General features: G+C 41.6%; 1 protein-coding gene across 1 annotated transcript; it reads left to right on the forward strand.

Annotated features, from left to right (window-relative positions):
* The first annotated feature begins 3,407 nt into the window (after window positions 1–3,407).
* Window positions 3,408–3,801, forward strand: LOC118905690 (ubiquitin-fold modifier 1-like). Its single transcript, XM_036872408.1, has one exon. It carries the CDS (start codon window positions 3,436–3,438, stop codon window positions 3,691–3,693), a length of 258 nt encoding a protein of 85 aa, XP_036728303.1. The 5' UTR covers window positions 3,408–3,435; the 3' UTR covers window positions 3,694–3,801.
* The last annotated feature ends 7,926 nt before the right edge of the window (window positions 3,802–11,727 follow it).

Consider the following 11,727-nt stretch of genomic DNA (forward strand, 5'->3'; position numbering starts at 1 on the left):
CCACTCTCCCAAATCTCTTCCATGAGCCTCTAAAAGAGTAACAGAATGTTTAGAACACTTAAATAGGTGTCTTCTTATCCTCCAATTTTCATGGGGCCCGTGAACCCCGTGAGAAAGAACTTTGAACCCTGTCCTCAATTAGGGTTTATATATATGCAGATATATTTAAGGGACAAGGGACACCCAAAGGAAACTGGATTGCACGGAGAGAAAGTGAGCGTCTTAGAGAAAATCACCCCAAGTGGAGGAGGGCAGAGAGAGGCCGGTCTCAGCAGAGTTCTGGGAGTCAGAAGAGCTCAGAGGGTGGTTCTGAGTACTGTCTGGTACTGCCTGCAGATGGAGATGCCCCTTCACCCCCACCCCACCAGGGTTTCTAGTGCCTTAGAATCCTGGGTAAGAAGGGACTATTATAAAAATGAAAGAGCTCTATCACTAGGGGCCCAACCAACTTTCCTGTGGGATCCCCCTCCAAAAATATATAAGAATTCAGAATCAGACGTCTTCAGATTTTGAAGTTTAGTGTATATACTATGTATTACTTAACACCCCAGCAGCTTCTGGGGCAGCTCACTATAAACTGAAGCATTAATTTTTTTTTAAAGAAAATCATATGAATATCCATGTCATGTAAGGTAAATAAAGACTGCATTTTGCCTCATATCAGTTCAAGTCAGAGTTGCCATTAAAGCAGCCTTTTTTCCCCCCCAGAATAAAACGTATTTATTGAAGGAAATTGGAAAACAAAGAAAAAATATAAAAATCACTTATAATTTCACCAGCCATAGATAACCACTTTCTGTTTTATTTCTGAATACATGTATATTTTATATCATATATAATATAATTATATTATAAATATACTTATTTATATAGACATATATATGGTGTAGTTCCCCTATCTGAAAGTAGAGCATTCTTATGAAACTTTTCATAAGGCGAAATGTCATAAAGCAAAGAAACAATTACCCTAGGACACATCTTGCTAACAGGTGCACAAAATAAATCGAGATAAAGCACAGATGCTCACAGACACAGTTCAAAGTTATGGCAGCCTGATGCTGAGATGCTGAGTATAGTTCCTAGAGAAGGAACTTGGCGGTGCTTGATGTGTGCATTTCCTCTGTAATAGCTTGCTGCAGAACTAACGCTAAACACGATTTTTACTTTTCGCCTTTTTTTGTAAAAATGAAAATCCTCTTTGGATTTCTTTTGGTTAGCGGAAAAAGGTACTCACGTAGGTCTTTCATAAAAGCAAAGTTGCATACAGCGAACTTTCTAAAAGCAGGGAATAGATAGATAGATGTATACCCATTTTGTAAAATTGGGATCATTCTTCACTTCCATTTCATCCTACTTTGTTATGTGATTTTTCATGTCACATTTATGTGAATCTCAGTTTTCAAAGTTTATTTGGACCTTAAAATGTGGATAAAAGGTTGAGGGCAGAGGAAGAGGTAAGAGGTGGAGATCCAGAGGGCAGAGGAGACAGTGCTGCAGGCAGCAGCAGCAATAGAGGCAGTCAGAGCCACGATGAGGTTCAATGGTAGGCGGGTACCAAAGAGAGAGAAGCCTCACTTGGCAGATACTGACTCTCAGGAAGTTCTTGGCCTGAGTGTGAGCAGTGGTCCATGGGCAGAATGGGGGTTGTCAGTTAGGGAAGTCAGCAGCTTGGAAGCAGAGACACGAGAAGGCTGCCAGTGGTGTAGGAGACATTGGGTGGAACACCACCAATGTGTGGTGGGCAGCAGCTCTGTAGAGCACCTGAGCCTGGAGACCAGCAGACTTTAGAGCAGGGGACTGGCAGGGAGTGGTTCTGATTGCATGTAGGAAACTGCCTCCCTCTCCTTCTGGACATGTGGCAAGACTTAGGAAAAGGATCAGGCTAAGGTCCTGCTCCTGATGAGACCAGGATTGTTAATCCAACAGACTAAAGGGCAAACTATTAGCTAGACTCCCAACCCAGTGTGGCTTTAGATAGTGGTGTGTGGGAGCCAGCTTACACTGGCTCATGAGAGCCAGTCGTTAAACTTTCAGGGAATTTTGCAAGCCAGTTGTTAAACAGAGTCATTATTTAAAAAGTAAATTATATAGACTTACAAATAAATATAACAAAAACAGAGGTAATTATTGCTCAAGACTCATCACAGTCTATTTATGTTGCTACATTTTACTATTATGTATAGTCTAAAGGTTGTTAACATGTATCTGTTTGGTGGAAATGCTATATAATGAAATGCTGCTATGCATCTCTTTCCAACTCTACCTTCAGTGATATTATATTGGCCATAGTGAGAGGAGTATTTATACCAAGGAAATTAGCACATGTTACAAGTCTATCAGCTTTTTCCACCAGGAAGCTGGTTGTTAAACATTTACCAGCATACCACTGGGCTTAGGGAGGCATAACATGCATGTTAATATCCTTGGGTAATTCCAGAAATGTCTGTGGAGGGAAACTGGACTTCCTGATTGTAAAGGACTTGGGGAATGATGATTTAGGGTCTTAATAAAATCATGATTTTATTTGTACTTACTGACAGGAAATACCTGGGCCAGACTAGTGCTCAGAGGAACCCAACTATCACTGTGCTGAGACCAGAAAGATGTCCCTATGGAGTGTCCTCAAAGAAGGCACTTTGGAACACAGTGAACAGCAGCCTCATGATTCCTTTTAGCACAGACTTTCATAGGGATGTTTTATATGCCTCTTGATATTGGCCAATAGCCAATATGGTGTGAAAGTGAATAGGTTTAGGTAGCCAAGTGTGAAGGTTGTGATAGTGATATATAGCTCTTTGCTGCCTTGACTAATCCAGGATAGCTTATAAATGAATGAATCAACATTCATCAGGCTGTCCTTTCATGAATATGATTCCTCTTAATCAAGTCTTTAATAGTCTTAAATGGCAGTAAGTTCTAAATTTTACTAGATGTACCTTGAGGGCAGCCATTCTGTATATCAAATGTCGTAGACTTTTGTAGTCAGCTTAATTCAAGGATACTGAGAAACCAGACAAGGACACATGCATCAGTAGGAGGCCACCCCTGTCAGTACAGAGCCAGACCTGGTATACACCTAGGCAGGGCCAAGAATTTTGCTTAGGATTTACTTTTGGTTTCATTTCAATACACATATGAGAGAATAATCAAGCACCAGAGTGATCAGCTAAGCCATAAGGCATGTCCTCAGTCATTTTAGCCCCCCAAATTATAAAGCCAGGTATAACCAAATGCCTCTTCCCCTGCCCTTGGCCAAAACCCTCCCCCTTCCCCCACTTCTGACACCCCCAACTCTCTCTCTGTCTCTCTCTGTCTCTCTCTCTCTCAGTGGAACATTGTCTCTTAAGGAAACTCTCTGGTATATGCTTCAAGATAAAATGATCACAAAATAAATGCCTAGATTAGCGTGGGGTTTCTGTCCAGACCGGCTGCACCATGTCGAAGGTTTCCTTTAAGATCACACTGACGTCGGACCCGCAGCTGCCGTACAAAGTACTCAGTGTTCCTGAAAGTACACCTTTTACAGCAGTCTTAAAGTTTGCAGCAGAAGAATTTAAAGTTCCTGCAGCAACAGGTGCAATTATTACCAATGATGGAATAGGAATAAATCTTGCACAGACTGCTGGAAATGGTTTTCTAAAGCACGGTTCAGAACTGGGAATAATTCCTAGAGATTGTGTCGGAAGTTGTTAATATCTGCTGCTTGGAACGTAAAATCCCCTTCCAGAATAAATATTGGTATTGTTATTGTTGTAAAATTGGAGCCAGGCATTTGAAATCCTATGAAGACACCAATAGTTGGTGAAGTAATGAAAGGTGACTCTCTGTCCCTTGTTGTTATTCACACTCTTCATGTGAAGAGGGGACGCTTCTCTGTTGAGGGTGTTATCACCAGGGAAGATCACATTACTACCTCACAGCACACACAGGTAGTTCATTGGGGGTAAATGGATTATCCACCTGTGTCTTATAACTGGAGGATGCTTCTGATCATTCTTTCTGAGAACATTTGGAAAATTAAAATTTACTGAATCTTCCTATTTGTCTTTGAGTTAAAAATGTGAAAGAGATTATCAATCCATATGTGGCAGTTTGCTTGATAGCACCTGACTTGCAGACACAAAAATAGTTGAATTCTTCATTATATATCGTTTATGATAAAGGATCACATCAATGAATAACTATCTTTTTATCATTTAGCTTGTTTTAAAGTTTCAAACTTCTTGAGTTCTTATAAATTTTAATTGAAAATTCAAAGAGCCAAAAATTGAATTTTTGATCTAGCCCCTTATGTGTAACATTGGTATCCCACGCCAAAGAGTTTAATTGAGACTAAAGTAGAAGCATCAGTTGCTGAATTATGCATTCCTTTATTGATCTCTTTTTAAAAAACCTTTAAAACAGGAATCCTAATATCCTAGAATATTAGGATAATATTTCTAAATAACGTTCAGGGAGAAAGTATTGTTGTAAAGAAGATGTGATGTTCACAACAGAGCTCAAGGAAATGCTAACTGAAATGCTCACTAATTCTACTTACTGAAGACCCAACATTTAAGGAAGTGTTAAGATTAGTTACTAGAATGAATAAGAAGCTAGGAAAGGAAGATGGGGAAGCCCAGATGACCAGGCTTCTAGTAAGAAGGAAAGAAACAAAAATGAAGAGGAGCAGAAAGCTGTAACAGAGTGTCACAGAAAAGGCCAAACTGGATAGACAAAACTGCAGAGGCTATGTTGGGAAGAACTGAAAGGAAAATAAAATACTTGACATTGTTATAAGGAGCAGAAGACAATCAGAGAAAGCAAAGCAGAGGCCTTGTCAACATACAGATTTCAAAATTCCCCGTAGAGAATCTAAAGAATGATATGCATAAGGGAAGATTTTGTTTGCCCTTAGAGAGGACATCAGTATCTGTGCACATCTTGAAAGGTGAAATGAAGGCTCGTAGTGATTGAAAACCAGTGCTTGACTTGCTGTATTCTAGATGGTGAGCTCTCTGTAGGCAGGCCTGGTGTCTGTCTTGCTCTTTCTAGGCCTGGAAATGTAGGCTTTCAATGAATATGTGTAGAATTATTCATGAATAAAGTATTTCTAAGACCAATTTTTATCTAAGTGTGCATAGGTTCTAGGTTCATTGGGGAAAAAAATAATGCAACAGAATCAGTATCCGAAGGGTAATACTGGTTAAGTTTAATGAAATAACTAGATATTGTTCATATACTTGACAAATGAACAGCAGCATTCTGAATTGTAAAGGGAAAAAAAACTTGTGCTGAGGTAGTATGTTGCTAATGTTTGGGGAATTTTTTATTTTTATAAACAAAGTCTGATGCTTAAAGACTCCCGGTCTTTAACAACATTAAGCCTCAGTTAACCAGAAATTTATGAATACCCATTTTTTGTTTTATTTAGATATCCCCCATTCTGTTTCTAGCACAAAATTCTGCCTGATTTGTTACATTAATAAGTTTTATGATGTCTTGTACCATAATTTGTTTAATATTTTTTTCTTTGGTTGGAAAATTTTATTGCAGTAAGTTCTTAAAAAATATTTTCTTAAAGAACTAGACATTTTGTTATTAAATAAATGTGATCTGTAACTTCTTTGTGCAGAATGTTTTGAAGTGTTGTATTTAGTTTAAATGCTTTATTGGTACATAATTAATATCTTGTGAAAATGCATTTTCTTATACCATAAAAAAAATAAAATAAAATATATGCCTAGTAATTGAAGGAGTTAACTGTATAACTTAACTGTAAGACAATTAAAGTTGGATGGGCAGCTATCACAAAGGATGACTAATTTTTGAAGAGTTGATCTGTGGCTCTTCTTTTTTTTTTTTTTTTTCTTGTAATTAGATTACAGGGCTGTCTATTTAGGTCACTCCGTAGTTTGTTACAATAAAACCATGTCATCTACCTACATGAGATTGTTTCTCTTTCAGTGCTCTCCTATCTTGCTCATTCAAAGATATTCAAGAAATAACTCAATGTGTTTGTTGGTGAAGAAAAGTACACCAAATGGGAAAGTTTGTTTCAAATAAAACAGTTTAAATGTTTTGTTTCTAATGACAGTGGCTCTCCTCATATAGTATATCCAAATTATGTTTGTCACGTTTTCAATTGGAGAAGGTTTGCTTCTGAATGGTTTCATAAGTCTCTGTTTCAGTTGGCTTTGGTAAATAAACAAAGGGTTATTAAGTTTTTTAATGTAGTTATAAAATGAGTGGCTCTCCCCTAAGACCACATTAAAATTAATGGCATGTATCTCCTAAAACTAAAACCAGATGTGTCTGTGAGCTGTGAAAAATATTTATTGGAGTGACATCAACCCTAATAGACCCTTTTATATAGGAAACACTGGTTAAATAGAATATTTTTCAGTTATTCAAATCTTGATTCAAAGCAAATCTAGTCTACTATAAATACATTCTTAATTGAAATACCCTAATGTTACTTGTTATCTGAGGACATCTTATAGTGAACAGACCTCCAAAGCAAAGTGAATAATGAATTGTTTCACTATTTATGAAATATTTAGTATGTTTGATTCTGTACTGAAGAAAACATGATCTTCCCAACTTTCAAGTGGTTTAATGGCTATTTGGGAAAATGACCACAAAATGATTTGGATAGTGGGAAAAGCATTGGCTTGAAGGTGGGAGACCAAAGTAGCTGAATACCCTTAAACAAATCTCTCTGTCTTTCTGAACCTTGGCTTCATTACCTACAAAATTAGTTGCATTAATGATCTCCAAAGTTTCTTCCAGCTCTAACAAGTCTTTGATCCTAGGACACACAAATGAAACCCAGAATGTAACATAATATTGTACAGGCTGTCCCCAACTTAGGAACTGGATCAACTCCAAAAGGTCAATTGTTTGGAACACAGAATATATTTTCCCACAGAGACTGTGGTACAAGTGGTGGTTAAATCCTAGATCCGTCTGCAAAATCAATTTAATCCTTAATGTCACTGTAGAAGAGTATCCATGGTAATACGGACTCTAAACACCAATTACGTATAACAGAGTTTATGGGAAAAGCCATTGAGGATTCCAATTTGGCATGGCAGAAAACATCTATCAGTGTTTTCCACTACCTGAAGCAATAGGCATGAAGCAATTCTAGTTCTAATTTGCAGGCAGACCTGGGCCCCAAATGGTAGACAAAGCCTGGACGGGCACCATGGAGAGTGAGGTAGGCTCTGACACCTCTGATCTCATAAGCGGGTCAGGGGTGGGGTGGCTGAGGACAGTTCATGGTGTCTGGAGTTTTGGTTGCCAGGAAGGAGTTGGCTCCAAACCAAAGGATAGGGAATGTAAGGGCAGGAGGAAAAAAAGGGAGTGAACATGTGTGTGCTGGAAACTTTTAAGAGAAAAGATGCAATTACTTTTGATCTCACTCCCTTTGTGGTTGAGGAAGTTGAGGTCTAGGAAGGGTACATTGCACTGACTTAATAGCAAAGCTAGGACTTGAATCTAGACCTAATGATTCTTAGCCCAGATCCTTCCCCTCCCCTCTGATTCTGACTTGAAAGCCGTCATGCTGTGCAAGAACCTACTCTTTTCATCCGCCTCTCTTTCCTGCACAGGAATCCCTAGAACCCTTTACCCCCACCCCATCCTTATCCTATTTTTCATCCTCTGGTCTTCCAGGGCAGTCTGGTCAACGATCAGCACAGCAGTTTTCTGTTTTGCTCATATGTGGTTTAACAGTGCCACCAGCTCAAAGAATGACTTTCTAGTTGCCAAAAAGAAGCCCCTCAGACTCCTCTCCAGGTTGGCACAAACCACCCAGAGAATGAGACTGAGTAATCCCAAACTCTAGTGACCTTGGATTACTTCTAGTAGTGATGTTTCTGTTAAGACAGAACCCAACCTGGCTGGGAGAGCCAGTGTCCCAATGTCCAGGTGACAGGCATTGCTCCTTTGTCAGAAATAAGGCTTCTGGCAGGAGGTTCCTAAGTGTACCATGTGCTGGGAATTTTTACTGACTATCACATTTAACCCCTCTAAAAATCCTGTGAGGTCAGTATCTTCCTTTTCATAGATGTGGGAATGAAGACTCAAAAGCCTTCGGCTTGCCGTGAGTCACCAGTTTGGTCTGATTTCTGAGCCCTGGCTGGAAAAGGCAGGCAGCGCGACTTAGAGATTGGGGCTGGTTCGGAGGACCAGCTCTGGGACACTGTTGTGAGAGGAAGTGGGAAGTGAGGAGAAGGGTGGGCCCTGGCAGTGGCTGTAATCTGCTTTGGTGGCAGGGATAGCTTGCTCAAAGCAGGATGGGAGTGGGCAGAAGCTGGGTGATTCTCAGTAGGGCAGGTACTTCTGGAATGAGAGGGAAGGAGGGTTCATTCACACCTACAGCCAGGGGGAGGGTGGGGAATGCCTGCCCCACACACCTGAGAGAGCTCCTGGGCCAGGCCAACAGTCCCACTTATGCAACCCTGATTTGTCCATATTTTATGCCAGGCCTGCAGGAGTAGTGCTCAGGAGTATGGTTCAGATCCTGAGCTTTTTAGAATTCCTGAGGGAGAGGACAGTGAGGTCAGGTAAGGCCATAATACAAGTGGTGCAGCTGAGGGGGCTTGAGCTGGGTTGTGAAGCATTGTGGGGTTTACATCAGTGCCTTTCACATAAAGTGTCTGTGTGTGTGTTGTCAGAATCATCTAGGGAACTTTTGGAAAATACCAATGTTTGATTTCCCCTCCTCCCCTTAGGAAGTCCTATCTAATTCTCAGCACTGGGAGTAGAGGAGTAGGTATTTTGAAACAATGCCCTAGGGAATTCTGATAGGGACCCATGCATCCCTCCTCCATTTTTCACTGGCATAGATCTCAAAAGATAAAGCAAAACATAACAAAGAGACGCTCAGGTAGGAGATCCAGGGGAGGGCTCTTCGGGTGAAGGGATTGTTTCTGGTGAAGTTTGCAAAAGTATAAGGAGCCTGGAATGCCTGGGGCAGAGGGTGTACACAGGGAGTGGTAGGAAATAGGGTGGGGTGATTAAGATGAGCAGTCAAGGAGGAACTGGAATGCTGGGCAGGAGAGTTTAAACCTGATGCTGTTTGAAACAGGAAACTGTTCATGTATTCTCATTTAGTGATTATCTATTGAACACCTACTCTGTGCCAGGCACTGTGTTATGTGCTGGGGATACAGCAGAGAACAAAATAAAGTTTTTGCTCATCAAGTTTGTATTCTGGTAGAGGAACTGTAGGGTGGTCAGTCCATCCCAGTTTGCCTGGAACTTTCTGTTTTTTGGTTGGGGGGGGTTTAACATTTTATTTATTTTTTTAAATTTATTTGTTTACTTATTTTTGGCTGTGTCAGGTCTTGGTTGTGGCACACAGGATCTTTCGTTGCAGCGCGCAGGTTTCTCTCTAGTTGTGACGTGTGGGCTCAGTAGCCCCGTGGCATGTGGGATCTTAGTTCCCTGACCAGGGATCGAACCCGCATCCCCTGCATTGGAAGGTGGATTCTTAACCACTGGACCGCCAGGGAAGTCCCAACTTTCTGCGGTTTTAACACTGAAAGTGCCTTGGCCCAGGAACCCCCTGGGCAAAGCAGAATAGTTGGTTTCCTAGGAGGTGGAATGTGCATGCGTGCCTGTGTAATACTAGGGGTCATAAAGAAACATAAAGCAGGGTAAGAAGTTGGGGATAAAGAAAAATGCTTTTTTAGAGGGGGTGGTCAGGGAGGATCTCTGAGAACATGATAAATGAGTAGCCATCTGAGTAAAATGAGAGTGAGGGCCATGTAATATCTCAGAGTAGGTTGGTGAGGGGTGATTATTTCTAGCAGAGAGAAATACCGTGTAAAGGCCCTGAGGTGGAAACATGCTTGACATAGATGAAGAATAGCCTTGGCAGAGAGGTTGAGAGAAGGAGTCAGAAGCAGAGAAGGTCCCAAGAGAGTGAGCCATGCCGGGGACACTGGATTATATTTAGTGTGATGGGAGCCCATGGAGGGCTGAGAACAGAGGCATGACCTAATCCCTCAGAAGGTGGGGAAAACAAGAGTGGGAACAGGAAGACCATTTAGGAAGCAACTTCATTAGGAAGTCTTGAAGAGTTCCTTCTCAAAAGGTTTGATCAGAGAAAGAGCAGGATACAATGCCATTCAAGTAAATGAGCCTGGGCAGGATTGGGCTGACCCAGGCTGTCCTACGGTGATGACATTGGGAATGGAAATGTGGAAACATCTAGAACTGTCTTGGAGACGGGGTTAACAGAAGTTGGCGGTACAGGATTTACAGGGGGATGAAGGAGGGTGATGATTCCAAGCTGGTATTCCACACACTAGTTTTCCTAGTTTGAATTTCTCCCTCAATTGTCCTGATCCAAACGTCATGGCTCATGAAGTTTTCTACTAGAATGAGGAACATTCCATGGTAGGGTCGCAAGAGCAGGAACTTGGGGTCATACAATCCAGGGCACACACCGTGGCTCCATCACAGACAAGCCATGCCCCTCAGACAGCTCACCTAAACTCTGGGGCTCTCAGTATCCCTGCCAGTAGAATAGGAATCATACTGCCTGGCAGAGCTGGGAGCACTAAATGAGGTAACGCTCATAGAGGACCTAGTTCAGAACATGCTGAGCCGTCAGTCTGGGTTCATTCTCTCCCTCTGTTTGCACCCTGGGAGTTCAGTGTGTGTGCCTACACATTTTCAGAAGTTATCAGTACTCTATATGTCATTTTGTGCTCTTTGGCCCGCTTTCCCTCTCCCCCAGCCTGCTTATTCCATACACACATTTCTCTGTGTTGGTGGAGTACACACTCTGGTCATTTGGTTCTTCTTCTTCCTCTTCACTGGTTCTGCCTATGTTCAGATGTTCCTTTCCTTTCATTGGGACAGTTTTAGAAACCTCCCAACTGGTCCTCCCATCCTCCAGCCTATACTCTTATATCCTTCAGGCCACATCATCTTCAGTGTAAAATCTAAACACCTGAGCAGGTCTTGCATAGTCCACGTTGCCTCTGCCTACTTTTCTGTAAACTCTGCTCCCTGATTTACCCCCATCTTTGGCCCCACCCTCCATCCTTCACCCCTGACAAGTCTACTGTTTTATTCCTTGTGCTCCCATGGTAGTTTGTACCTACTGATACTTTTCTCCCATTATTTGTGTATAAAAAGAGCAAGGTATTTGGTGCAGGGGTTCAGAGCTCAGTCTCTGGAGCCACCCAACCTCCATCCTAATCCCAGCCCTGTTACTTATCAGTTGGGCCTAATGATTAGGGATTAATTAAATAAACGATGATACTTCCCTAAACTGGAATGCCATGACCTTGAGCAAGCTATTTCATCGTTGTGCTTCAGGGACAATAATAATATCCACCTCACAGGGTTGTCGTGAGTATTAAGAGTTAATACATCTGGGCTTCCCTGGTGGCACAGTGGTTAAGAACCTGCCTGCTAACGCAGGGGACACAGGTTTGAGCCCTGGTCCGGGAAGATCCCACATGCCGCGGAGCAACTAAGCCCATGGGCCACAACTACTGAAGCCCGCACTCTTAGAGCCCGTGCTCCGCAACAAGAGAAGCCATCGCAATGAGAAGCCCTTGCACGGCAACCAAGAGTAGCCCCCGCTCGCCACAACTAGAGAAAGCCCACGCGCAACAATGAAGACCCAATGCAGCCAAAAATAAAAATAAATAAAATAAATAAATTTATTTAAAAAAAAAGAGTTAATACATCTGAAGCACTTAAATAGTACCTCCTACA

This window comes from Balaenoptera musculus, chromosome 13 (genome assembly GCF_009873245.2).
Source record: "Balaenoptera musculus isolate JJ_BM4_2016_0621 chromosome 13, mBalMus1.pri.v3, whole genome shotgun sequence".
Taxonomy (NCBI): Eukaryota; Metazoa; Chordata; class Mammalia; order Artiodactyla; family Balaenopteridae; genus Balaenoptera; species Balaenoptera musculus.

Bases quoted from the DNA above. Each gene is read 5' to 3' on its own strand.
- LOC118905690 (XM_036872408.1), top strand. From the start codon at position 3,436: ATGTCGAAGGTTTCCTTTAAGATCACACTGACGTCGGACCCGCAGCTG.